General features: G+C 45.6%; 1 protein-coding gene across 7 annotated transcripts in view; it reads right to left on the bottom strand.

Moving 5' to 3' along the window:
- The window catches only part of RUNX1 (RUNX family transcription factor 1), a 263072-nt gene that overhangs the window by 61478 nt on the left and 174359 nt on the right, over positions 1–27235 (bottom strand). For all 7 annotated transcript variants that reach the window (XM_015132891.3, XM_028844819.2, XM_077994700.1 and 4 more), the window contains 1 exon segment: positions 10337–10441. In XM_015132891.3, the coding sequence (XP_014988377.1) occupies positions 10337–10441 (105 nt within the window).

Raw genomic sequence — 27235 nt, 5'->3', positions numbered from 1 at the left:
TACTCTTTATTTTAAATAATCGGAAGATGACTTTTAAGCCATGGTGAACAAAAACAAATACAAAATCAAACAAAGTATCAAATGTTTGACATTTCAGTACATGGAAGTACACTGAAAGATTTCAATAGCAGTCTGGGCTTTTGTCAGTAATTGCTTTAATGGAAAGTATATGTATATCATGAAAGTACCAAATGAATATACTGCCTTTAATTAACTTTATAGGGGTCCAGAGAGTTGGCAAATTGATTCCATTGTGTTACTTTTTGAAAAGGCAAACAGAAAAGAACTTTGTGTGTGTGTGTGTGTGTGTGTGTGTGTGTGTGTGTGTGTGTATATAAGCTTGGCTTTTACTTATGAATGTGAATCCAGAATATTTGGCTATTCATGATAACAAATTTTACCAGTGATCCTGCATAATTTACACACAGAAGTTGATGAAAATATACCATGTGTCAATCATACTCTAAAAAAAGCATTTCGCATCCAACTGAATGTCAGTGGCTTGTGATATGTGTGATAATATAGCCATAATGTACAGTAATAGGTAATACCTGATTTACCCTTTCTGTATTGCCAACTTTTCATAAATAATACTTTGATAGCCAAAAAAAAGCAAACCTTCTCTAAAAGTTGCCTTTAAAGAAAAGAATATGCAATGAACAGGAGAACACAGAAATTGCCAATGAGCTCAAATGAATTTAAACGCAGATGTAGTGTAAGGGGGTAGCTTCTACTTCTTTAAGCTAACCTATTGTTATTATTATTATTACTATTATTATTTTGGTGGTGGTGGTGGAGTTCCATGAGACCCAGTGTATCAAATTCTTACTAATGCCTTCCCTAGTTATATGGCTTACAGGAAAAAACAAACAAAAACCAAAGCTTTTGAAAAAACTCAAGGAGAAATTTTTCAAAATGAAATGTGGAAAGTGGCTAGGTTATGAACAAAATTCTAAATCTACCTGAAAGCAGAGGAGTCGATGTATTTTAATGCGCTGGGATGCTGTGACTGCCAACCGCAATGCATCTGAAAGCGGTGGGTCCACCCATCCCCGTGGGAGATGTGCACCCAATGACAAGGTCTGACCATCCCAGGCCGGGGCTGCCTCATCAGATCCCCGAAGGACACAGGCAGCAGGCGGAGCTGTCTTGCACCCATGGAAGGGTCTCCAGTGCTAGTCATTGATTTAGGAAATTCAGTGGGTGGCTGGCCATGTTTCTGTGCCTGCAAAGCTTGGCTGCAGCGAGAGATTCCAGGCACCCTTGGGAGATGCACTGCATTTGCCTAGAAGAACCCCAAGAAACCTGCCGCATTTCACGTCACGTTTCTAGGACAGTGTGGAGGAGACTTCTGTAGCTGTGTCATGCCTCTACTGAACAGGACCCACATGTTAGATCTGAAGCACTGACTTTTGATGTTACTCAGATGTGATTTTTCTTTCTGACTTTTTCATAAAGTGCAACATTTGGGGGCGAGGCCATTTTACCCATTAGTGACTTAGGAACAGTGCCCAGAGTGTTTCCAGGGCCCATAAATATACCAGAAAAGAAATTTTACTGGGTCTAATAACAAAACGAAATCCAGAAAAAAAAATCAAAATTTATAAATGTTTAATTAAATGGCAAAAAAAAAAAAAAAAAAAAAAAGCACCATTATGGCAACTTCATGAATTTTTAAATTTAGGAGCCACAGATCTTTTTTGGTTAAAGTTTTCTCATTTCCAAAAGGATTTCAAGACTAAATTTGAATCATACCTGTCCTCTTTTGAATATGTATTGTGTGCCAGGCACGGTTCTAAGCCACAGAGGCTGCTGCATTCAGCCTGCCAGTGATGTGACGGTGGTACCACCACTGTCCCTGTTTTAGAGAGACTCATTCAGACCAGCCGCTCCCCCAGGTATCAGCTCCCGTAATGTTAGCAAGCGCCAAAATGGAGACCTCAACCCCTAGTCTTGATTACATGTTGGTGGCAGAGAAGGCAGAGCGGCCAACTTATAGCCAGAGAATTTCAGAACAAATTAGAAAGCCCTTCAAAAATTTTATAGCAAAAAAAACGACGTCTATCTCATATACCACCTGGGTGCATGTGGATTTGCCTGATGTGATTTAGGATGGCACTGCCCAGGCAAGAAGGCCTGGAGGCCTCAGCCTCTAAGGGGCCCACTTTATGGGAATGAACTTACGGCTTTATTTTGCTGACCATATTTTGTTACCCTTTTTGAGTGAGAACTAATTTAGAGATTATCTCATCCCATTGCCTGGTTCAATAGGAGAGGAAAATGAAGACGAAAGTATTTAAGATAATTGCTCAAGTTCACACCCACTGGCCTGGTGGCGCCAGTGTGAAAACCCAGGTCCCTGAATTCAGGATCCAGAAACCTTTTTACATGTTTGAAGCTTACGAAACAGAAGCCTAAATGCAGACAGGAATTTTTTTTTTTTTTTCTTATGGCACGTCATATAATGAATTCTAGCAAGGACTGCAATATATTAGTTTAGATCCTGACCTCACTGGTGCAGCATTCAAATTAGTGATATGGTTTTGCAAGGGTCCAGACGGAGAGAGAAATTCGATGTAATAGTGTAAGTTTCTTCCTCTTCTCTGCTGCCACATTAGATTGAGAAGCTGCCTAGAGATCATCTCTTTGGGTTTTCATGTTACCTGGAAGGAACTCTTATTTTGTTTTCTTTCTATAGCAATACAAATGCCATCTTAAAAAATCTCAGTGGTAGCCGAGCACGGTGGCTCACGCCTGTAATCCCAGCACTTTGGGAGGCCGAGGCGGGTGGATCACCTGAGGTCAGGAGATGGAGACCATCCTGGCTAACACGGTGAAACTCCGTCTCCACTAAACATATAAAAAATTAGCCGGGCGTGGTGGCGGGCACCTGTAGTCCCAGCTACTCGGGAGGCTGAGGCAGGAAAATCGCTTGAACCCGGGAGGCAGAGGTTGCAGTGAGCCGAGATCATGCCACTGCACTCCAGCCTCGGCGACAGAGCGAGACTCTGTCTCAAAAACAAACAAACAAACAAAGAAACAACCACACACACACAAAACCTCAGTGGCTTCTGTATAAGATAGGAAGAGTTACCAGGAATACACAGGCCACGCCAGCTTACTCAGAGCTGCATCAGGTGGGTCACTGCTGCTTCTGGGACAGAAGCCCACTCCCTGCACGGTCCTCTTAGGTTCCCATTCACCCCAGGGGCCCTTTCAGACCTTAGCCTCCACTCTAGGGTCAAGGAAATCTGTATGCATATAAAATTCTTCTTCTTGGTCTGGCTTGATACTACTAAAAATAATCAACAGAAACACATTCTAAAATTCACCGGAAACATGTAGGCACAATTATTATTAATGCTTTAAAAACTGCGTTTGCCAAGTCATCAGGTAGTTGAGGAGCTTAGCACAGAAGGAATTAAAGTACCAGGCGATGTTCCCCCAGAACTTTCAGCTTGGCCTGAAATGCCTTTCAAAATGGGGAGGAGGGGATGTGAGTAGGGACAGCATGTTCCTCCTCTTTGAGCCTCTGCCTTGCTCCTTCTTTAGGTGGGAGGAGAGGAAGAATTACTTTCTAATTCCTGTGTGGATCAGGATTGCATCTAGAAAGAACTAAACTCCAAGTCCAAACCTGATGAATTCAAGGGAAGAGGAATGAAGTAGCTCATCGTTCACTACCTGGTAAATACACTCGAAGCAGTTCCCAGTGAGCAATGCGACTGTGGATTGGTAATTACAATCCTGCGATCACAGATCCATAAAACCATCTGACATTTTCATAACCATTCAAGAGCAAAGAGTGACACATCTTTTCATCCCCCCAGCAGCTACGTGCTGTGCACACGGGCCCTCTAGGAAACCCTTTGTTAAAGGGGGACCCAGACTTGGACCATTGCTCTGCAGGTCACTCCACCCCTTTACCCATCTTTCCTGAAGGCCAACACCGGAAGAAGAGGTGTATGTTGTACAGCACCCCGGGGTCGGGTCTCCCTTCGTGCCAGGTCCCCAAGTGGACCCTGGTGACAGAAGCAGAACCAACTGCTAGCACCTGTGACCAGCGTGGCCGTGGCTGTGTATTATGAACTCCGAGGAGGAGTGGGAGGGGAGGGAATTTCCTGCAGCCCTGCCGGGGAAAACACTGATTCCCTCCTGTCAGTACAAAAAAATGATGAATGCCAAAGCAACAGGGCTCTGCTTTCTTGAAGAAAACCATATGTGACCCAGAACTTTATTGATAAACTCTCCTAATAAAAGATACAGGAATTACATTACCATGAAGCTCAAAAAGCGGCCAGTGCAGTTCTTAAAAACAGACGCTGGCGTCGGGGCATGCCAACGTCTGGACGCCTTAGTTTACATGCTGGCTTACTAGCTGTGTGACCTTAGGCAAGGTATACAATGTATTTTGTCTTCAATTTCCCTGCCTGTTCTTTTGAAGATTATATAAATTAATATGTGTGAAGCACTGTGAACACTGTTGGGCAAATAACACTATTTAATGTTAGCTGCTGCTATTATCAAGTATTTTTATGATTAAGAGAAAATAACATTGTGAAGTAGGTGTTACTCAATCCTAAGAGCAATTATTTTTAGGTCCATTATCACCATCAGTTTACAGGTTGGTTCCTTCTCTTCTTCCCTCCTTCCTTCTTTCCTTCCTTCCCTCCTTCCCTCCCTCCTTCCTTCCCTCCCTCCCTCCCTCCTTCATTTTTTTTTTTTGAGACAAGGTCTCACTGCAAACTGGAGTGCAGTGGCACCATCTCGGCTCACTGCAACCTCTGCCTCCTGGGTTCAACCAATTCTCCTGCCTCAGCCTCCTGAGAAGCTTGGGACCACAGGCATGCACTACCACACCAGGCCAATTGTTGTGTTTTTTGGTAGAGATGGGGCTTCCCTGTGTTGGTCAGGCTGGTCTCCAACTCCTGACCTCAAGTGATCTCCCTGCCTTGGCCTCCTAAAGTGCTGGGATTACAGGCGGGAGCCATGGCGCCTGGCCTACAGGTACTTTTCATGCATTTCTCTTCTTCACTTGAAGCACATTCTCCATGTATAAAGATCCTGTTTCTCATGCTCATATATATAATAGGTTTGCTATATACAATCAAAGTCATAGAAGAAAATTATATTCATATGACATGATCTCAACCAAGTACTTTAAAAAGTAGCTGAGTGAAGATTAGGCCCTTCGAACAACCTATTTTAACTATAACCCCCTGTTGGGGGGAAAAAACAATCAGTCAGAAAAAAAGCTGGTGCCTCAGGAAGTACTCTACAGTTTGTAAGTTTTGTAAGTAATGGCTCCACCTTGCCATCTCTATGAAAAAAAATTAAAAATTAGCCGGGCATGGTGGTGGATGCCTATAATCCCAACTACTCAGGAGGCTGAGGCAGGAGACTCGCTAGAACCCGGAAAGCAGAGGCTGTAGTAGCCAAGATTGCACCACTGCACTCCAGCCTGGGCGACAGAGTGAGATTCCGTCTCAAAAAAAAAAAAAAAAAAAAAAGAAAGCTGCATATTTTACCTTACTCCCTAGCTGCCCTCTAAGCCAGTATCCCAGATGTCACCTGATATGTGGATGCTAGAAGCCCCACCCTTAAACAGAGCACATCACAGACTCTACATCAACGGCCTGGTCCTCAAGGATGGGCTGTCCAGAGAGCAGAGGCAAGGTCGCCTCCCCCCAAAAGGAATCCCATGAGCTCTAGACATGGTCATCCTTGCCTGTGAGGAGGGGGGCAGCTGCAGAGGCCTGTCCTTCCCGCCAGGCTCGTACTTCCCGGCATCTGCTGGGTTCTACCTTTCCAGAATTACAGCCAGCTCTTTCAGTTTTAAACTAGAAATAACTACATTTAACCAAACAACAACAACAACAACAACAACAAAACATCAAGAGCTCAAGCAGAATACAGTCACGTGAAAGACTCCTTTAACCTGGGGACAGACCGAAGTTATCTCAGAAAAGGCCAATATGTTAATTAACCTTTTTGATTTTTAATTCGGTTTCTCAGTGTTCCAGATGTAACAAATACCTGACCAGACAGGTAAAGGCTGCCCAATCCATACCACCAGGACCAGCCCCCGCAAGATGGGTCCGTTAGGGTCCCCACTGCTCACTCTCCTCAACCTCTCCTTGGCAAAATATCTTCCTCCATGGCATTGAACCAATTCCTGCATTCAAATTATTTAGTGAAATCTCTGTAGAGAAGATGCTTTGGGATCTCAAAATTAGCAAGAAGTCACCTAAATTACAGATGTGTGAACTGAGAGCTGGAGTTTTTCATTAGATCCTAGAAATATAAAACATACATTAAAAAATGACTCTCAGCCATTCACAGTAGCTCATGCCTGTAATCCCAGCACTTTGGGAGGCCAAGGTGGGCAGATCTCTTGAGGTCAGGAGTTCGAGACCAGGCTGGCCAACATGGTGAAACCCTGTCTCTACTAAAAATACAAAAATTAGCTGGGAGTGGTCGTAGGCACCTGTAGTCCCAGCTCCTCCAGAGGCTGAGGTGGGAGAATGGCTTGAACCTGGGAAGTGGACAGAGGTTGCAGTGAGCCGAGATTGTGCCACTGCACTCCAGCCTGGGCAACAGAGGGAGACTCTGTCTCAGAAACAAACTAAACAAAAAACTCTCAAATATCCTTTTTTGAAAAACCCTTGCACTCTATCTTTTGTGCTGAAGGAGAAGACACTCTTACTATATCAACAAGCTACTAAGTGCTCTACGTGCTAACCGAAAACAGAGCCCGCCTTGGTGCTGGTAAAAACCCATTCCAGGCAGAGGATACTTCTGACGGTACTCTTGCTCCATGATAAAGTTAATTTTTCGACAATTAATAATTTCTATACTACCCTAAGATATTTCTTAAAATCCTACGGAATATGAGAAAACAAGTTTTGATTTTCTAAGGGGTAGGTTCATTACTGTAAAAGAGCAAGAAACCATCTGAAATGAAAAATACTTTAAATTCTCTTTGGCATATACTTTTTGCTACAGCTTCACCACTGAAAACCATGGAAGAGGAGAGGGATGCATCAAGTTTACCCATCGGCATGACCAACAGACGGGCTGTGGCACAGCTTCTCATTCTCAGTCCTTAACTTAATCAGCAGAACGGCAGGTTGAATGGCAGTTTGTCCATCCAAATGCCAAATAACTGCTTTATTTAGTTAAGCTTGCACGCATACCTCAAGTCAAAGGCTCCATGCCTGCAATAAGGCACTACCATTTGCCCTTCTATAATAGACAGTCTTAGAGCTGAGCCAAATATGCCAGTCAATCATATAAGCCAACTCCTCATTTTAAATGTGAGGATACTGAGGCCATGTCAAAGAATTCCATCTATCATAAGAAATAGATGCTGTACAGACAGTATGGTATGGATGGAGAGATGAACAGATGAATGGACAGGTAGATAAATGAAGGACAGCACAGAAGTAGACATCAGGAACTCCTCATGCTGTTAATGCTTCATCATCAACTATTTCTTTTAAAGCTAGGCAAACTGTTTCATTTTTCTGGGGCTGATTTCCCGTACCTATGGAGTGATGATCCTAAAGTCTCTCTCAGGCCCCTCCTAGCTCTCATTGTCTTTGATTTCATGAAACTAGAGAATTTTCCAAAATGATTGAATTTGGCCTTGGCAAGGCCAGGGCCATTTTGCCAGGATTACCCAGAATTCATTGCACGGTAATCATGGAGGGGACTCAGGAGGTCTTATTCATCTGGCAACATCTGGGCATCCTGATTTACATGCAGTGTCCTCTTTTTTTGTTACACTGGAAAGCAGCTGTGAGCAAAGCTTACTATAGAGAAGTTCCCACCCTGAATGAAGACGTTCAAACCATAAGAAACCAGCATACTAAAATTAGCAGTGATGGCCCCTCTTGCTTCATAGGGCAAAGAGAAAAGTCAGCATTACCCAAGTCACCCTGGGAGTCTGCATGCACTTGGCTTTTTTCTAGAAGTCCCTTGTGAAATGTGAGACTTTCTACCTGGGGTTACTGCACCTCTATATATCATACTTATACTTATTCCATGCATTTAGTTTTTCCCCAGACCCCAAGTTCCATTTGGCAGGGAAGACTGTGTAAAAATGGATGCTTCTTTGGCGCAGATCCCTTCTGTCTGCTCAGAGGGTACGTCTCCATATAACAACTGTTTTCTTAAGTTATAAAGCAGCAGGGGCAGAGTAAACTGTATATACAGCCAGACCGTTACAATCACATAGACGTCTTTTCTCCCCTCTGACTGCCAATTCTGAAAAGTCAGAGTAGCCACCATTTGTTTTCTGAAGCTCAATAACTTTGTTATTTCTTTGAATGTTACAGGAAATGCTGGCAGTGAGGCAAAACCCAACCTTCTTTATGTATGAGGAAATAACAGAAGTAGAGGGTATACCCAGGGTCACCTGGCTTCAGCTTCTTCAGGCTGGTCGGCATTTGAACTGTCCAAGAGACGGCTGTAGATTCAATAGTGATTCCACAGCCTCCTGAAGGAGCCTTTCTCTAAGTTTAGTTACCCTCAAAGTTGATTTCCTTACACCTAACAACGGCTTCCCTCCCAGCCAGGCACCTTGCCATAATTCAAGCCTGCTTCCTCTTTGGTCCTCTGTGGAGAACAAACTTGCTTTGGTGTTTACGTTCTGTTTAATGCAGGGTTACATTAACGTAGGAATGTCCAGGTTGACATTCCTACTCTGGAAACCTGGGAAGAGCTCACAGTCATTCCTTAGACCTGTGTGGTCCTGTCTGTGTCTATGGTCTGCTTTTCACCCATAAAGAAGAATCAGGGTCTGTTATCAAGTCCCACAGTCTCCCAAGTCTAGGCGTGGCCAGAAAACCTTGATCAGAAAAAGCTGAGAGGGCCTTCTGGGGACAAATGCATTCAGATTTGGAGGGAGTCACCGAGCACAGAGAACGGAAGGAGGGGAAAAAGCAGACGAGGAACACCAAATCCTGGTGGGCTGTCCCTGGTGGGCACGGTGGTTATCTGCAGAGCTCCATCCACTCAAGGACTTTGGGGAAGTTGACACAACATGGGGAATGGTTCCAGAAGGTGATCCAGATGCCATGAGGTTGTGGCCAGGACCACGGGAAAGACTGCCACAAAAGCTGCAGTGATCACAGGATAGCCTGCAGAGATCTACCTTAAAACCCCACCTAGAAACTACCGTGCAGAGAAGGTCATCTAGATGGTACTGGAGCAGTAGCCAGGGATGAAAGCCGGGATGTCCTACTGGGGATCGCTAACATTTCCTGCCTTCATTCTCTGCATCAAGCACATAGCATCATGTGGCTTGATCTTATAAAGAAGCTCTCATCATTATCCCCATTTTACAGAAGAGGAAAGTGAGGTTCAGCAAGGCTCTGTAGCTCACTGAAGGCTTAAGAACTCCACTGGCTTGCCCATAAAGCCCAAATTCTTAACCACTTCATTTTACGACCTGACCTCCCCGCATCTTGGCTTTTTGGGACAGTAGGAAGCCCTGTTTTTCAATATCCCTCACTCCAAGAAGAGAGTGTACGAATTTTCCACCAGGGACCTGATACGGTTTGGAGACCTCTGGATGCTGGGCGGGGGTGCTGGGCAGTTCCACAGACCTGGAACTGTAACCCAGCCTCAGATCCTGGGGAAGGGTGTGGTTCTGGAAAAGAGTGTTACTCTGGTGTTTACTCAAAGATAGTCATTAAGTCACTGTGAAGACATCTTTTCTGCAGACTAAACAACCTCATTCCTTTTTTTAAAAGCTTTCCTCACAGGAGCTATTTTTTGGTACTATCTTTCTATATTTACTGGTTTTCTCCAGACATTCTTCTACCCTCCCACTCTCTATCTTAAACATGCCTGTAATAAGATTTTGATCTGTGCCATAGAAAGAAAAGGGTCATTTTCATAGTTTTCATCGCTGGCCCTCATGAATTAATAAAAGGCCAGCATCGATGGTAATTACTCCCTTGTGGTCCACTCTGACCCTCAGACCTCTTTGGGCTGACTCTGTGCCTGGCCAATCTTCCATTTACTATTTGTTTCTGATCCTGTTGAACTTTACTGTATATTGAGGAAGCAGTCCTTAGTTTCATGCTGCCCTGAATGGTTCTAACATGCGGTTGAGTCAGCCTAATTTCCTTTTGCCCTCTAAAAGGATGCTTCAAAAAGAGCTCAGTGCACAGAAACAAGCTTTGAGTAGCGAGAGTATTGACAATGCAACTTTTTGGCTTTACAGGGGCCTGACATCCCCCTGGGGGAAAGGTTGAATCAAGGATTCTGTGACATGGTCCCTGAGTATACCAGTTTGGAGGGTGTACCAGCCCCAAGTGGATGCACTTACTTCGAGGTTCTCGGGGCCCATCCACTGTGATTTTGATGGCTCTGTGGTAGGTGGCGACTTGCGGTGGGTTTGTGAAGACAGTGATGGTCAGAGTGAAGCTTTTCCCTGTGGGGACACAACAGAGAACAAAACAGAATGAGGTTGGTGGCCCGAACGAATCTGTTGAATAACCAATCATTAATTTATGCTGTCCAGCCCTTCAGCACAAGTTACCAGTTTTAACAACACTCCCAGAATTTTGGCTTTGCTTCAATTCTGGAATATACGCCTATGAGAGTTGCCTAGGTGTAACACTTCACATGGTTATATGGCTTTAACGTAACCATCAATAAACAATACAAGATCAAGAAAGATTAGAATTTATTTTCTGTTAAGTCAAGATTTCAGGAAACCATAGAGTCAGATTGGCAGCGCTCCACTCCTGGTTCCCAACTTCCCTGCTGCCATCTTCCCCAATTATTTATAACTCAGGGCAAAGAAGAGTAGAAGAAACCATATCCATCTTTCTCTTCTTACTTTGTACCTTTGAAGATCAGGAAAGATAGAATTTCTAAGTTTGAAGACAGGCTAAATTAGAATCATTCTCTCTATATTTTTAAAAGACAAAGTCTGGCTGATTTTAAATATTATTTGAAAATGCCAGATGTTATTACAGGTACTCATGGGATCAGCCAGAACAAAATTGATGACTCATAAATGGACTTAAGTATATGTAACTGATAGACTGAGATTCAGCAAGTACTAGTAATAAAAAATGCACATAATTTCCATTATGCGTTTAACATACATTTATAAAAGGTGAGAAAATCTTCATTGCATGGATTTGTTAATCTAAAATCATTTCTTGTTAGTAAAGTGGTTCAGAGGATAAATCTGGCTAGCTGACCTTTGGCAAGTCACTAGATACCTCTATGTTCCGCAGTATCTTTACCTGGAAGATGGTTACATGCACATTTTCCTACCTTAGAGAGTATTAGGGGAGATTAAATTCTTTACTGTGAGTAACACTGTTAAAACAGTATCTGGCACATGGTATTCAACAGGGTGTGTGTGTGTGTGTGTGTGCGTGTGTGTGTGTGTGTAACTTGTCTGCTTTACTTATTTCTCTTCTCTGTTTCTCACAGGTCTATAATAGGACCCTAACATTTGGTTAAGTCTGATGTTCAATCTTCCTACATCAATACAGTAGTTCTTTAATCAACACAGTTTCTCCTCTTAATCACGTAGCATAAAGTGAAATCAAAGATAGATGAAAGGAAAATATTTTCAACTGTCACTCATGTCTTAACACAAAGGAAGGCCACAGAAAAATGCTCAACGAAAATCCAATATTTGGCCACAGCAAGCCACGATTCCTAATCATGAGAAACCTCCATCAAACACTCCCCAAAGAAGTGGATTCTATCTGATTAAAGTCTATGATAAAAAGAGCAATAGCAAGTAACAATTAGATGATGAAGGCTGCTCCGCCCGGTGTGCCTTTATAACTAATGTCTCGGCCGACCTGTCCAGTAAACAAGGTGAGGATGCTTCTGGGGAGGGATCTCCATGGAGCAGAGCATCAGGGGTGCCAAGAGGCTCTGCCTCCAAATCCATCTTTCCCATCAGCTGGCCTGTCCCCAGAACCTAGAGATGAGTCTTGTTGGGCTTTGGGGATTTGCTAGTTTTAGGACATCAGTCAGATGTTACCGGGTGACACTCTGGATGCTTTTCTACCATGGCATCTAGCTGAAGGAGAGAAGCGGGCAGAAGAGGCCTTGGCCAGGCCCAGCAAGCAGGGCATATGATGTGACGTGGAGGAATGCTGCCGCAGAGGGAGGTAGGTCCTGAGGGCAACTGGCCATCTCACTGGGCAGTCTCTGGCTTTCGAAGAACAGATCCAGGAGCAATGACAGCCACAGCCCGGGGGCAGCCATGTCCACCATGATCCACAGCTGGTGGTCCTACAAGCCTCGTGGTCAGCCTGTTCCCTCTCTGTCAAGAACCCGGGAAGGTTATCACCTGTATCATCAAGACTGAATTCCAGAACCCGCTTTAAGGATCTTCTCACTAATAAGACCCTGCCCCGAGTCATTTCTCACTCACCCCCTTTCCTCCCCACACCTGACTCCCGATGTGCATCCTCTGAGGAGTTCCCCCGCGTTCCATTCATGAGCCACGGCACTGAGACGCTGAGGTGTTCCTTCCTCCAGCCACTTCGCCAATCCAGGGCTCCCTGCTGCACCCTTCACCCGAGTCTTCCTGCCTTCAGCATTTGGCAACGGGCAGTCACTTGTTTTCCAGGCAGCCTTCCTTGATGACTACATTTTGCTTTATGGCTGTTTGAGCTGCCTCATAAATTATCCTTCACCTTTGATTATTTAGGGTGTCACACTGAATGCGGTTTGTGGCTGTGTAGACCTAGTCTCCCAGAAGGCGGTGATCCTTTTCTATATACCCATGTAGCCCTCACAGAAAGGTGGGACAGGGTGCAAGTGAGAAGGGGTTTTAGGGGAAAGGGGGTATTTAAAATTTTTGTAAAAAGTCCCTTGAAGACACAACAATAGGTAATGCCATTGTCCCAGTCCTGAGTAGGTCTAGGGGTACGTGTGTGTATGAAAGAGAGACACAGAGAGACTGAGGTGGTTCTTTCGGCAAGAGAGTTACAAGTTTGGGGATATAATACAAATGATTTTACCTTTCCAGATCTCAGTTTCCTCATCAGCAAAATGAGGGGGTTCATAGTATGCATATGCAATGTCAATTTTAACTCTCTGATTTCATCTTCTAAGAATGCAGCTGGCCTGGGATGCCCATAGCCACGTGTAGGTGGGCAGGTCCACAGGTCACTCTTCTGTGATTCGTCTGTAGTGATTCTACAACTCTAGTATCTCAGTGACTTCATGAAAATACTGTATTTGTTTCCTGGGGTTGCTGTAATAAATTATCACAAACTGGGTGGCTTAAAACAATAGAAATTAAGACTTTCACAATTCTGGAAGTCAGAAGTCCAAAATCAAGGTGGCAGCAGGGCCACACTCCCCCTGAGGGGCTCTAGGGAGGATCCTTCCTTGCCTCTTTCTAGCTTCGGATGGTGGCCAGCGTTTCTCGGCATTTCCTGACTTGCAGCTGCAGTACTCTAGCCTCTGCCTCCGTCTTCACATGACGGTCTTCCTACTGTGTGTCCCCTCCTTCTTCTTATAAGGACCTCAGTCACTGGACTTATGGTCCACCCAAGTCCAGTATGACTTTATCTTGATTACATCTGTAAAGACCCTAAGCCATAGTTTGAGGTTCTAGGTGGACATACATTTTTTAGAGAACACTATTTAACTCAGTACAAATAGCAAATGTAGTAAGAGCTCCCATCATGGCTCTACCAGTGACAACTGCTCTACAGGCACCTGTGTGTTTTACCCTCTGGAACAGTCTTGCTCCAATAGTGGCTCTCTTACCACCATCCTATCCACGACTACCCAAATGGCAACAAAGAACGGTTGCATTCATAATATTGGCATTTTTAAGTCGTGTAGAACTTTTAAACGCTTTCCCATATATTATTGCATTTGGTTCTCACACCAATCTCATGAAATAAACAAGATGGATTTTATTGTCCTTGATGAATAGGTAGCAAAGCTAAGGCTCAGAGAGGTTAAGTAATTTTCCCAAAGTCACACAGCTTCGATATACAGTAGAACTCATATCCCTGAGCTTTCTACTCACTGTTCTTCCAGTTATTGTCCCCGAGGTCATAAATCTCCCCCTGCAAACCCAGTAGCACCAGTATAAGGAATCTAGACTGGAGATACTTTATCCATGCCTACCACTGCCCCAAAAAGTAAAAACTGTCTCTGTGATTCTAATGTATCAATGGTACTCAACCTGGGTTATAGTTCAAAAGCATTTTCTTGCTGAGCTGCATTTGGGCCTCTGGCAGTTGAGCTGCCATGACACCCCATCTGGTAAACCACAGAGTAACCCATGTAATCAGGAGTAAAACGTAATCAAAGTGAGTATTTGTGAAATCATTGGTCATTATCTGAATTCCTATTATTTCATGTCCATCTTTTTTTTTTTTTGGAGATGGAGTCTCTCAGTGTCGCCCAGGCTGGAGCGCAGTGGCGTGATCTCGGCTCACTGCAACCTCCGCCTCCCGGGTTCAAGCGATTCTCTTCAGCCTCCTGAGTAGCTGGGATTACATGTGCCTGCCACCACACCCAGCAAATTTTGTGTATTTTTAGTAGAGATGGGATTTCACTATGTTGGCCAGGCTGGTCTTGAACTCCTGACCTCATGATCCGCCCACCTTGGCCTCCCAATCATGCCCTTTGTTTGAAGTGCAGTCACGAGACGTTTCCACCGAGCACACACTAGCGGGTGGGGTGTTTTGGCCAGTCATGTGGTTCACCAAGGAGGAGACATTCTGGCAGTCTCCCTCACAACGGGCTCTTGTTTACAGCTTTGGGTACAAGGACATTTGCTTATTATCTTTCAGACACGGTGATGACTTCTTCACAGGTGTAGGTGACATTTTTCCACAGCACGAAAACTGCCTTACGCGTCTTTTGTATTCTTCCAGTGAGACCCGGCAGAGCCTTGACACTGGGCTGCAGTCAGCAACGGGCACACCTGACAGGACCCGCACGCTCTGCCCTCCACGTGGCCCTGCCCTCTCCGTGGCCCCACCCCTTGGCTGCTGGGACACAGTCCTTTTTGGCCAGCGTCTGCAGAAGTGGGATCTGTGCCTCGGGGCACACGTGTTATGAGCCAGATTCCCTCATTGGAATGACCTATAGGCCTGGTATTTTAAGTACATGGGTGTGGAGCACAAAAGACGCTTAAGTGTTTCTCCCAGCAAGCTGCAGCCGGAATAGTGAGAAGTCACAGGAGAGCAAGGGAGGGCAGGTTGGCTAAATAGCAACAGCCCCAAAATGGGCTTTTTGGGACCAAGTGCAGGGGTGGAAGGATGGGGCTGCTGCCGAGAGGGCCAGTGTTCCTGTTGGTAGCCTGGAGGATCCAAGGCTCCCGGAAGTACTCAGTGGCCTTGGTCCGGTGAGGCTGGCAGAGGCTTTCATCAGTGCACAGACGGCCCCAGCATTGACCCTGTGTGTGCTGCTGGAAGTTGGCAGCTCTTGGTTCCAGAGGGGGCCGCCACGGGGTCACAGGTGGCCTGCATGGGAGGAAGCCAAGGAAAGGGGTAAACACCACGTCCTTCTTCCTCCTGCTCACTGAATCCTGACCACCACAGCAGCATCAGTTCCAGCCAGGGCTTGGGTTCCACGAGGACCGTTCTTTAGAAAGAAGCAGAGACACTCATACTGAATGAGAAGGTGAGAACAAACAACAGGGGAGATGAGGTTTGTCTTGATGTAGGTTTGGAAGCCATGAGAGAGAAGAATTCCATATAAAATCCCATGAATTTATATTGGTGATTCATTCAGTGTGATTCATTCAGTGTGGACTCTCAAGGCAACCTACTTAGGTTCAAAACCTCGCTCTGCCACTTGCTAGCTGTGTGACCTCAGGCAAATTACTTGACCTCTCTGGGGCCTCAGCTTTGTCATCTCTAAAAGGGGGTTAATAATAGTCATTCCATCTCGTAGCATTGTTCTGCAGGTTAAATGGAAAGCTGAATGTAAAAGCAGAGCACAGAGAAAGGTCTCAGTAAATGTCAGATCATTAAAGACATGATAAAGGTGATTCTGTGAAGACCAGACTGTGGCAGATCCCAGAAGAAGGAGCTGAGGCTGAAGGAAGCATTGATGTCCGACATGAGGAGGGGTTGTGCGTGTGTGTGTGTGTGCGCGCGTGTATGTGTGTGTTCAGCAGGTGATGGAGCTGCGACCAGGCCTAAGTGCAACTTGAACTTCAAGTTCAAGTTCACTCCTGCCCCGCCAGCTGGCGACCTTTGTAAGGCGCAACTGTGAGTAGCTGATACACTATGTAAACAAGCCCGGCCAGTGCTCCTCGCTGCAACATGTGTTGTCTCTCTCGACGCCAGTGTGTCCATCCAAATGCCAGGGCAAAATACTAACTGCTTTATTTAGTTGGGAAGAAGGTCAAGGGGTGAGTCTTTCTGGACACGCGCTGCCACGACACACTCCCCAAGGCCAGGGAGGCACCGGGTGGAGGCTTGATTAGTCTTGATGTTGGCGGCCCTGGGGCTGGTGAACTCCGACAGCCAATTGTGGTCAAATTAAGCCACGGCTGGAACCTGCAGTTCCGCATGGCCCAGCGCACTCTCCACTTCCTCACCACATCTGGGAAGTGGCTAAACCTCAGGATTGCTTCAAATGTGCACACTGCTCCCCAAAGAGCTGAGGGTGGTGAGGAGATTACAAAGCAAAAAGTCATGCAGCTCCGGGTCATTTCTTGCCCAGGTGTGAAGAACATATTTAAAAGTGCAGCCAGGTCCCATCATTGCACAATCCGCCTATAACACCCCGTGTTTGATGGGTGAGCCCCGACTCCTGTTGTGACTCGGCCTCCTCAGGTCCAGTTTGTAGGTATCCCCAGTCTACCTGCGTCGGCTCTGCAGGAAGACTCCGTTCCTGTCACTCTCCTTAGTGTAGGTCTGTATGCATGAGTCATCTTCTTCTTTTGGGGACAGTTTCAGGGGATGTGAAACTTGCCCTTTGTCACGCAAAGGAAGGCTGCAGACACAAAGGAGCCGTCTGCCCTGGGGGCTCACAGTCCTTAGGAAACACAATCTCAACATTTTTCACTCTTGTGTATGTCTGCAGGAAAGCCAGTTGTGCCCAAAGTCTTGAACCGCCCAAAGAGTGAGAGAGGAAAAATTAAAGGAAAACACCGCAGCTTTTAAAAACCGAGAGAGTCAGGGAAGGCTCAAGTTCTGCTCTTTGCAAATTCAGGAAATCCCACAAGATCCTGAAAGGTTGCAGGGAGATTTCTCCTTTTACAATAGATGGTTTTGGGTCTAATTTTAATTGCGGATAACTAAGTATAAAAATTAACACACCCTCAGGTTCCAGGAGTAGTCTGCATTTGGAGTATTTTTTATGAAGCATTTTTAATGTGGATTTCTCACTTTTCCACTGGAACAACCTGACAGCCAAAATTCATGCTTATGCTCCTCTTCCATTTCCTTACCCAAACATTTAGCCACTATTTTTGACAGGGGAGCTGTATAATTAATTTATTTGGAGATTTCTGGACGGGATACAAATCCTTCAACTTGCACATAATTTCCTGATTCTCCATACTGAATTGAATTAAGATGTCGGTGTACTGTATATACTTCTGTGCGAAGTGCCTGTATTTCCGGATCGCTTGATCCAATTGCACTCACATCACACATGCAAAATGCAGACTTGAGGCCTAAGCTACTGGCACCAGGACTACCCTGAAAAGTCAGATTGAAAATCAGGTCCTTAGAATATAGAACTCAGTTTTCCATGGAAATAGCATTTGTTTGGAATTATGGGTTGTTTGAAAAATAGCTGTTTTACTTGGAGAAAACTGAAGACATGCAAAGCATTTTCTCTGGAGATGTTCCATGAAAATGAGTTGTCTGAGGACAGGGACAGCATTTTATTCATCTTTGTATCTTCTATTCTGAGGCAATAAAGAAAAGTTCGATAAATGAGGCCAGGCATGGTGGCACAAGCCTGTAATCCCACCCCTTTGGGAGGCCGAGATGGGAGGATCACTAGAGCTCAGGAGTTCAAGACCAGTCTGGGCAGCATGGTGAAACCCCATCTCTACCAAAAATATAAAAAATAAAATAAAATAAAAATAAAAAATAGAATAAAATAAATTAGCTTGGCATGGTGGCACACATTTGTAGTCCCAGCTACCTGGGAGACTATGGCACGAGAATCACTTGAACCCGGGAGGTGGAGATTGCAGTGAGCTGAGATCACGCCACTGCACTCTAGCCTGGGTGACAGAGTAAGACCCTGTCTCTAAAAATCAATGAATCACTCTGTAAACTTTCAGTTTGACAGCCAGTCCTTTACAACACCGAATTTCACTTGGAAGGCATAGCTTGCTTTTTCCAAGGCACAGGTGTGCTGGGCTCAACCGCAGGCAGGGGAAGAGCTCAGGTTTGCAAAAGGAGCGGAGGGGCGGACCTCCTTATCTGGTGGAATATCACCTATCCCACAAAACACCATGATGTTCTCGTGCGATTTTGCATTTCCTTTCCCGGGATTTCGTTTTCCCTTTCTAATCTTCCTTTTCCTTTTGGTATCACAGTTCCCTAGGATCTCAGCTGGGGAACCAAGTTTTAACCAAAACACCCCAAGACCCTGAATTCTCAGCTCCCTGGAGACCAAGGCCACATCTGCTGCCCTGTGCTTCCCCCAAGGAGAGCCACCGGATTCACCAGACTCCACTCATCCATCAGGCTGTGTCTTTGGGCTGGGGTCACACAGGGCGAGTGACCAAAGTGACCTCCTAGGCCTGGCCTCCTCCTGACTCCGATAGTGCCCCTAGCCGGGTGCCTCAAACACACAGCCCAAGGCCACATGGAGCTGCAGCAGGGAGGCCTGAGGCATGGACATTCTTCAGGGAAGGAAGCCTTGGGGGGCGTCAGCTCCTGCTCACCAGCCTTGCAGCACCTGCTGCTGCAGGTAGGAAGCAAAGCAGGTGAGTGTGGAGGTAGAGAGGGAAGAGAGGGAAGGTTGAGGCAAGCTTGAGGTGGGAGCTGACTTCTAGGTACAGTGCCATCTACCACATGGGGTCCTTGCAAGCTGGATATACACATGCCTGGGGCTGCCTGAAGGCAGAAAGGAGAGCTTTCAGTCTCTGGATGGGTCTCTAAGCTCTCCACACACTCTCCAAATGTCCTTTCCATTCTTTAAACTGCAAGCCAAGTATCTTTCCACAATTTGTATCTGGAGTTAGTTGTAAGTGGTTCTCCATTTCATTAGGATCAGACCAAATTCCCAACGTGGATGTTAAGGCAATCCCCGCCCTATCCCTCGGTAAAGCTCCCCGCTGTCACCCCCCAACCCCCGCCCCTGGAGCATCTCTCAGCTCCCCACAGGCCACTTGCTCCTTCGTCACTCTGCTTTCTCTGCTGGGACATGATTCTTCATGCCTCCACCAGTATAGTCTCCTTGTCACTTGCAGGTCTCAAGTGAATGACAAGTGGTCCAGGGAGACCCTCTGAACCTTCACCAGGTTCTGCACCACTGAGCCTTGGCTCCCGCCACACCCATCTATCATGTGTTATCTACTCAGAAGAGGGATGGCCTGCTTAATTGCCATGTCTCTTACTGGCCCCCAAGGCTGTGGGTTCTCTTTGGTTGACCTTCGTATTTCTCATGCTAGCCCAGTGTCTGGCACAATGTATAGGTGCACAATGTATATCTGATAAATGAATGAATGACAGAAATGCCCTCAGCAAATGACCTTAGGGGTGGGGCAGAGGAAGAGTTCTAACAAAACAGGAATAGGTACTATATTTCCATCCCAGGGTCAATGCCCAATAAAGGTTTGTAATTTTATTATTATTACACAGGCATTTTACTTGTGAATATTTATGGAATGCCTGCTGTTATCTCATGCACTCTCATTTTAGTAGGCCCTTAGTAGGACCAAGGAATACAAATGCCTTGCCATCGAGGAGTGGGCCCTGAAAAACAGCATCATTCCCCACTTTTCTGATTCAGCAAGACCCATGTTGCCTCTGGCTTGCTCTCTCCCCTCCTGCCTCAGGGATTCCCGCTGTAGAAGAAAGAACATCGCCGGGTGCGGTGGCTCACGCCTGTAATCCCAGCACTTTGGGAGGCCGAGGCGGGCGGATCACAAGGTCAGGAGATCGAGACCACGGTGAAACCCCGTCTCTACTAAAAATACAAAAAATTAGCCGGGCGCGGTTGTGGGCGCCTGTAGTCCCAGCTACTCGGGAGGCTGAGGCAGGAGAATGGCGTGAACCCGGGAGGAGGAGCTTGCAGTGAGCCGAGATCGCGCCACTGCACTCCAGCCTGGGCGACAGAGCGAGACTCCGTCTCAAAAAAAAAAAAAAAAAAAAAAAAAGAAGAAAGAACATCATCAAGAGGGGCCATAGCTCTTCTTCCTAAGTATTGTTACATACACACCATCTCGCTTTTATCATCGTAACATAGATGAAAGGCATTGTTAAACCTATTGAACAGATGGGGAGACTGAGGCCGGCACATCTGAGTCCTACAGGTGTGCCTGCTTCTCATATTACATTATGCTACTTTTCTAGGACTCACAGAATCAACGCTAATAGATGTGCATGTTTTCTATGTCATCATTACGAATCAAAGGAATATTAAACAGGACACAATGGGTTCGGTGTAATCTAGAGTTCAGGGATTTGGCTAGAATGCAAGATAATAGTGTAGTAAGAACCCTTCCAAGCAACAGCCAGGTGAAGCGGTGCTGAGTTTGTATGTGGCCAAAAGAGAAAAATATGCGTGGATGTTCACTTGCAATTTATGAAAATGCTGAGACACATCCTTAAGAATGGCTTCCAGCGGAACATCCAGGAAGTCCTCAAGTGCAGTCCAAGGCAAGCCGCCGTGGCACTGCTACAAAACCCCTTCAACTTGGGTGGAGGCAGCAGTGATCGCTCAGGAAGAATGCGATGCTGCCGGGTGCCAGCCTGTGTAACCCGGCGACAGGACAAAGGGATTATTCTGCTTCATTATTAAAATGCAGTGTTTACTGCTAAAATACGATTGGGAATTAAAAGGGGCACATATGAATCATAAATATTTGCATGCCATTAATGTTTGGACAAAAGAGTTGGAAAGGCTGAGTTGGAAGAACTTCTTTTCCCATGAAAAGCAGTGCTTCAAATTACAGTACATATTTAATTTCATCTCTCCCATTGCTAACTGGAATCTCAGGGCCTGCCGCATATAACCCTTTCATGACCACAGAACTGTATGGCGCCCTGAAATAAGGATAAGGATTGTATTTTCTCCTTGGAAGCTCATCCATTTAGACGAACAAAAAAAGCAGACCTCTGGTTGTTGTTGCTGTTTGCTGTTGTTTGCTATGCACTCACAGAGTCCCCATTGTCCACCCCATGGTGTTGGTGTCACTGCAAAAAGTAACAGCTCCTAACCTATGTCTTGTCCCAGGTAATCAGTCCTCATTGTCCCTCTGTCTTCCCATGGACAAGGTCAAAATCAGGCTTAAACAGGTCAAGTAACTTGTTCAAGGACAGATAGCTCCAAGCCAGTGGTTTCCAACCAGGGGGGATCTGCCCCCAGGGGACAAGAGGCAATGGCTGCAGAGATTTCTGGTTGTCACAACCAGGAGGGTGGGTGCAAGTGGCCACTGAGTAGAGGCCGGGGATGCTGTTAAATGTTCAACCATGCACAGCAAAGCCCCTCACAGCAAAGAATAACTGGCCAACAACACCCAAGTTGAAACACAGTGGGGAAGCCAGTAAAGTCCACGTGCTGACTACTAGGCTGCACTGCCTAACATCAAAACAGTCCTGGGCCCGGCGCAGTGGCTCACGCCTGTAATCCTAGCACTTTGGGAGGCCAAGTCAGGCGGATCACGAGGTCAAGAGATCGAGACCATCTAGCCAACATGGTGAAACCCCGTCTCTACAAAAAATACGAAAATTAGCCAGACATGGTGGCGCACGCCTGTAATCCCAGCTACACAGGAGGCTGAGGCACGAGGATTGCTTGAACCCAGGAGGCGGAGGCTGCAGTGAGCTGAGATCACACCACTGCATTCCAGCCTGGTGACAGGGCAAGACTCCATCTCAAAAAAAAACATAAACAAAAAAACAAACAGTCCTGAACAGTCATTCATTCACAGACCATGTGTCAGGCATCATCTAGTCACTGATGATACCACCTGGAGCTTTCTAGTTAAGGGCTGGATCTCGTGATGTTGGAAAATTCCTGGGAGCCCACTTCCTCGGGGCTCCCGAGCACATCCTCATTTCCTTTCCACAGTGCGTGGGTCTCCGTTCCTACACACACCCTCGCACGCCACAGCTGTTTTCAGGCTTTTTCCCCAGTGACCTTCTCTCTAGAGCACACCCACAGCAACTTGTGAGCTTTGTGCAGTCCCCGGCTCAGACACCATCCACGAACTCCCATTTGGATAGTTAATGCTTACTAGTCACAGATTATACGACACACAAGTGATCTCTATGTTGAATCTCGGAGCGTTGCTCTACTGTGGGGAGCTTAAAGGAAGCAGATGTATACACGGAGAAGGAAAATTAGGCGTGAGGGTTTCCATGGAGCACAAAAGCAAGGAAACGGACAAACAAACAAAGCAGACACTGCCTGACCTATTCCAGAAACTCAACCTGCAGCAGGTTCTACCTTGAGGCACCGGGAACACCTAGGGGAGTCTCCCTGCGGACTTTTGTTTTCAAATCATCGTGCCCTGAATCTCAGTATAAAAACAGGTGATGGCAAAACTGACATGCTGGGGCAGGTGGGATAAAGCTCCAGAGGAACCCAGCCATCTGTCTGCGGGTGGCATCTGCAAACCCATCCTGTGGGCGACAAACCCACAAACCTTGGTCCTGTCTCCCCTCCTGCCATGCAATGCCTTCATTTTTATTTAGAGTATGCAGACTGAGCCATTTTGGTGTCTGGGAGCTGTCTGTCAGTGACACACACCAAGACCTTGCTTTTATCACCTTTTTTTTTTTTTTTTTAGACAGAGTCTTGCTGCGTCGCCCTGGCTGGAGTGCAGTGGCACAATCTCGGTTCACTGCAACCTCTGCCTCCCTGGTTCAAGCCATTTTCCTGCCTCAGCCTTCAGAGCAGCTGGGATTACAGGTGTGTGCCACCACTTCCAGCTAATTTTTGTATTTTTAGTAGAGATGGGGTTTCACCATGTTGGCCAAGCTGGTCTCGAACTCCTGACCTCAAATGATCCTCCTGCCATGGCCTCTTAAAGTGCTGGGATTACAGGTGTAAGCCACTGTGCCCGGCTCTTTATCACTTTTTTAATTTGAGTAGACACTGTCCACTGACATCAATTCCCATTTCTAGATCAGTGGCTCCATGGCCTCTTCACTGAAGTGTTCAGGGAAAAGCAGCGAGCCTCTGGCAGAGGGCTTTCTAGTTTCTGTGGTCCTTGTGGACCTCACGTGTGTGACATTCATGAGGGGAGGGCTACAGTGGGGAGCCTTCTCAGAGAAGCTGCCCTGCTGTGTGCACCACCCCGCCTGCAGCCACTCCTCCAGCCGCCGCGCATCCCTGACCCAGGATAGTAGGCAGGGTCAGTGGAGCCACGGGGATGGTGCAATTCTAGGCATAGAGAACACTGCTTGTTTTCCTTTTAAAAAAACTTAATATTCAGTGATGTCCTCTATTTTTCATTCTGTGCAATGTTTTCAAAATAAGTTTTTCATAAATTTTAAAATAAGTTTTTCATACATTTTGATTAAGTTTGTAGGGAGGCAGAATGTCAGAATAAAAGGGGCAAGGGAAACATTTTCTAACCTATGCGTGATCAGGGCTAGATCACACATGACTGGAGCTAGATGAGTTTCTCCATCTCAGCACGAGTGGCATTTGGGTCTTTGTTGGGGAGGCTGTCAGGTGCGTGGTAGGACGTTTAGTAGATCCCTGGCCTCTACTTACTAGATGCCAGCGGCACTCCCTAACCCAATACATGATCACCAAAAATGTCTGCAGATATCGCCGAATGTCTTCTGGGAGTCCAAGTCACCCCAGTTGGGAACCACTGAACAAGATTACGATCAAAATTGGTAGGCAGGGAGACAAGATACTGATAATAAACTTCCCAGTGGTTTCAGATAGAATAACGAAGGCAGGACATTTGTCGTAGGTACTAGAGACACACCATTTAAAGAGGCAGACAAAGCCTCATTATGATGTGAGTTTAGACTAGCTCCTCTATAATTATAGATAGATACAAAGATAGATGATTGATACTGACTATCCTCTATACAATAGTTTCACACAGAATGAAGGAAAAAAATCTGTAAAGACCCCAACCCAATGCCTTGAGCAAACTGGAGTGTTTCTACCTCCAGAGATCTGATAAGCACAAGATGAAATTATGCTCAAACTGCCCATATTCCTGTGAGTTACCTTGGTTTGCATAAGGTGACTCAATTAGGGCCACACACCACCCCAGAGTGCTGGCCAGCCCTCCTATTAACTGGACAGGCACGTCCTTGGGTTAGGTGATGGGGGAGGTGGGGTAGTTCTGCAGTTGGCCCTGCCCATACATTCTTAATGATGGTCTTAAATCTCAAGGTAAAAGCCCAAATTAATCTAAGTTGAAAAATAAACAGGAAATGTACTTACATCTTCTTTGAGAAAAACACAGTTTAAATGGCTCCTAAATGAATGCTTCCTCACTAAGGAAATCAGAGGAAACGCATTTTCAGTCTGGCAGCAGAATGGCTGTGAGCCTCTCAAAGGAAGTTGCTGGGATTCCTCTATGGCCCTCAATTGCCTGACACCTTGGTTGGAGAAAGTTTGGTGACGTCAAATGGAGTTCCAGAATGGGATATGCTGCCCAGTATAGGCTAACAGGGGCCGGGCAATGTGCTGGAATCCCAAATCAGTGCAGGGCAAACTGAATGTCATCAATTGCTCTGTCTTCAACGCAGATCAAAATACATCTCCGTTGAATGTGGGACTCACAGCAGGACCAATGATGGAGTATACATGCTGCCTGAAGTCCAGGAATGCATGTTTATAAATACAAACGTTGAAGCGCTGCAATCTGTCCCCATGCCCCGCCAGGGAGCCGACAAAACGAGCACATGTGAAAGTATTCACAGGCAGCTCATTAAATCCACACTGTTCACTTATTAATTTCCATTAATTGCTTTATCTGGGCTTTAGATGAGAAGATGTTACTAGCATGAATTTAGTCCTCAAAGATAATTTGGCCCAGAAGTCTCTCAATGAAAGTATGGACATTCTCTCTCTCTCCCTCCCTTGCCCACACACGCACACACACACACTCCACTGGCTAAGAATCAACGAAGCCTTCAAAACCACACACTCTCTCCATATTGACAGTATATGGTTATTCACAAATCAGTAGGAATAACATCATATCTCCTTACTGATCTGAACTTGTTTCATAATCATCTACAGAAAGAAAACAGCCATAAGACAGTACACCGGCTGGGTACGGTGGCTCACGCCTGTAATCCCAGCACTTTGGGGGGCCAAGGCGGTTGGACCACCTGAGGTCAGGAGTTCAAGACCAGCCTGGCCAACATGGTGAAACCCCATCTCTACTAAAAATACAAAATTAGCCAGGCATGGTGGCGGGCACCTGTAATCCCAGCTACCCGGGAGGCCGAGGTAGGAGAATCGCTTGAACCTGGGAGGTGGAGGTTGCAGTGAGCTGACATCATGCCACTGCACTCCAGCCTGGGCAACAAGAGTGAAACTCTGTCTCCAAAAGAAAAAAAAAAAAAAAAAAAGACAGTACACCATCTCTCCTTGTCAACAAGTAATTTTTCCTTAAAAATAAAAAAAAAACCCAGAAACACAGAATATGTTCTTCTTTAGCCAGCCTTCTCCACCCTCTCTTGCCCCTTGCCAACCAGCACAAAAAAGAAAATACAAAACTGATTTATTAGAACCAGAGCAGGGTTACAGCCGTTGGCTGGATCGCTGTTTATGTCTATAATGCTTGTTGCTGAAACAGGAAGCTCTAAAAATCACTCAACCATTATTTCTCTTGCAGGCACTTTCTGATTGATAGTCTTCTGTCCTGACCAAAAAGAAACGTCTCCACCAAACACAAGCTGGCTGGCAAGGAAGGGGTTGAGGGTGGGTGGAGAGAAGTACAGCTTCTGCCCATCAAACTATAAAATATTGTTCATACAAATAACCTCAATTTTAAAAAGCTGTGTGACACCATCAGCAATGCCTGACACTTCATAAAATCAGCAAGAAAACTATGAAGGGATCAACTGTGAAACTGCTTGTTGCAAGCACAAGCAGTTTTCAAGAAAGCTTTTCCTGCTACTCCTTGCCATGACTGGGCCACCCCAGGCTTTAAGCAGGGCAGGGAGCAACTTGCTTTAGGAAAGTGTTGCTACCCTTTTATTGGTAAATGGGAAGCAGAATGAGAAACCTGGTCTCTAGAGATGAATTCTACATCAGACCATGGATGCAAGCTTGTGACCTGCCCATCGAAAAGCAGTATTTGTTAGGGCTGGTTGAGGCTTGGTATATCAGAGACTGGGTCTTTATTCATCTATATTTGCTCGCAGTGAGATCTGAATACAGATTTCAGTATACATATTATTTTAAAGTGTAGATCAGTATGTAACAGAAAAAAGTGGGAAAATGGGAAAGTTGATTTTAATATAACACATGTCTTTTCCTTATATTCTTTCCAGGAGATCTGACTGCCAGTTTATACCATGAACATTATCCGTGAAATGAATCTGGGGTGGTCAGATGAATTTTTCCTTCTTCTATTATATGAATCTGTAATAGAATAGAGAAGGACTTGGATTCTTCAATAATACTGAGAGTCATTCAGATCATCTCTTGGTTAACAACCGCTACACAAAGCCAAGCCATGTCTCTTTGTTTAGAATATTGGTACCGTTTATCCTTCCCTAATGTACCTTCTCTTCCTCTTGACCACAGTCTTCCACTCACCTGAAAGGCAACCTCCCACACTTTACCCCAAATAATGTAAAATAATTTAAGAATGAAAATGCCTTAAGCAACTAACGTTACACAAATATGCAATAACCCAGATTGTGACAGGATAAATATTATGTCTGGGAAGATATTCACAGAAAGAACATACTGAAGGAATTTCAATGTGTTGGGAAAGGATATTATTTTGTAAGTGGGCAAGATTAAAGCTTCCAGGGAGGTCAATGTAAACACAAATTCCGCCAAGAAACTCAGCGCCAACCTGACAGGCCACAGAACACTTGGCCTCACAGGGCTGGGTGTGGAGCGAAGCGAC

The sequence above is a fragment of the Macaca mulatta genome, chromosome 3, assembly GCF_049350105.2.
Source record: "Macaca mulatta isolate MMU2019108-1 chromosome 3, T2T-MMU8v2.0, whole genome shotgun sequence".
Classification (NCBI taxonomy): domain Eukaryota; kingdom Metazoa; phylum Chordata; class Mammalia; order Primates; family Cercopithecidae; genus Macaca; species Macaca mulatta.
This window is presented reverse-complemented; position numbering and strand designations above follow the sequence as displayed.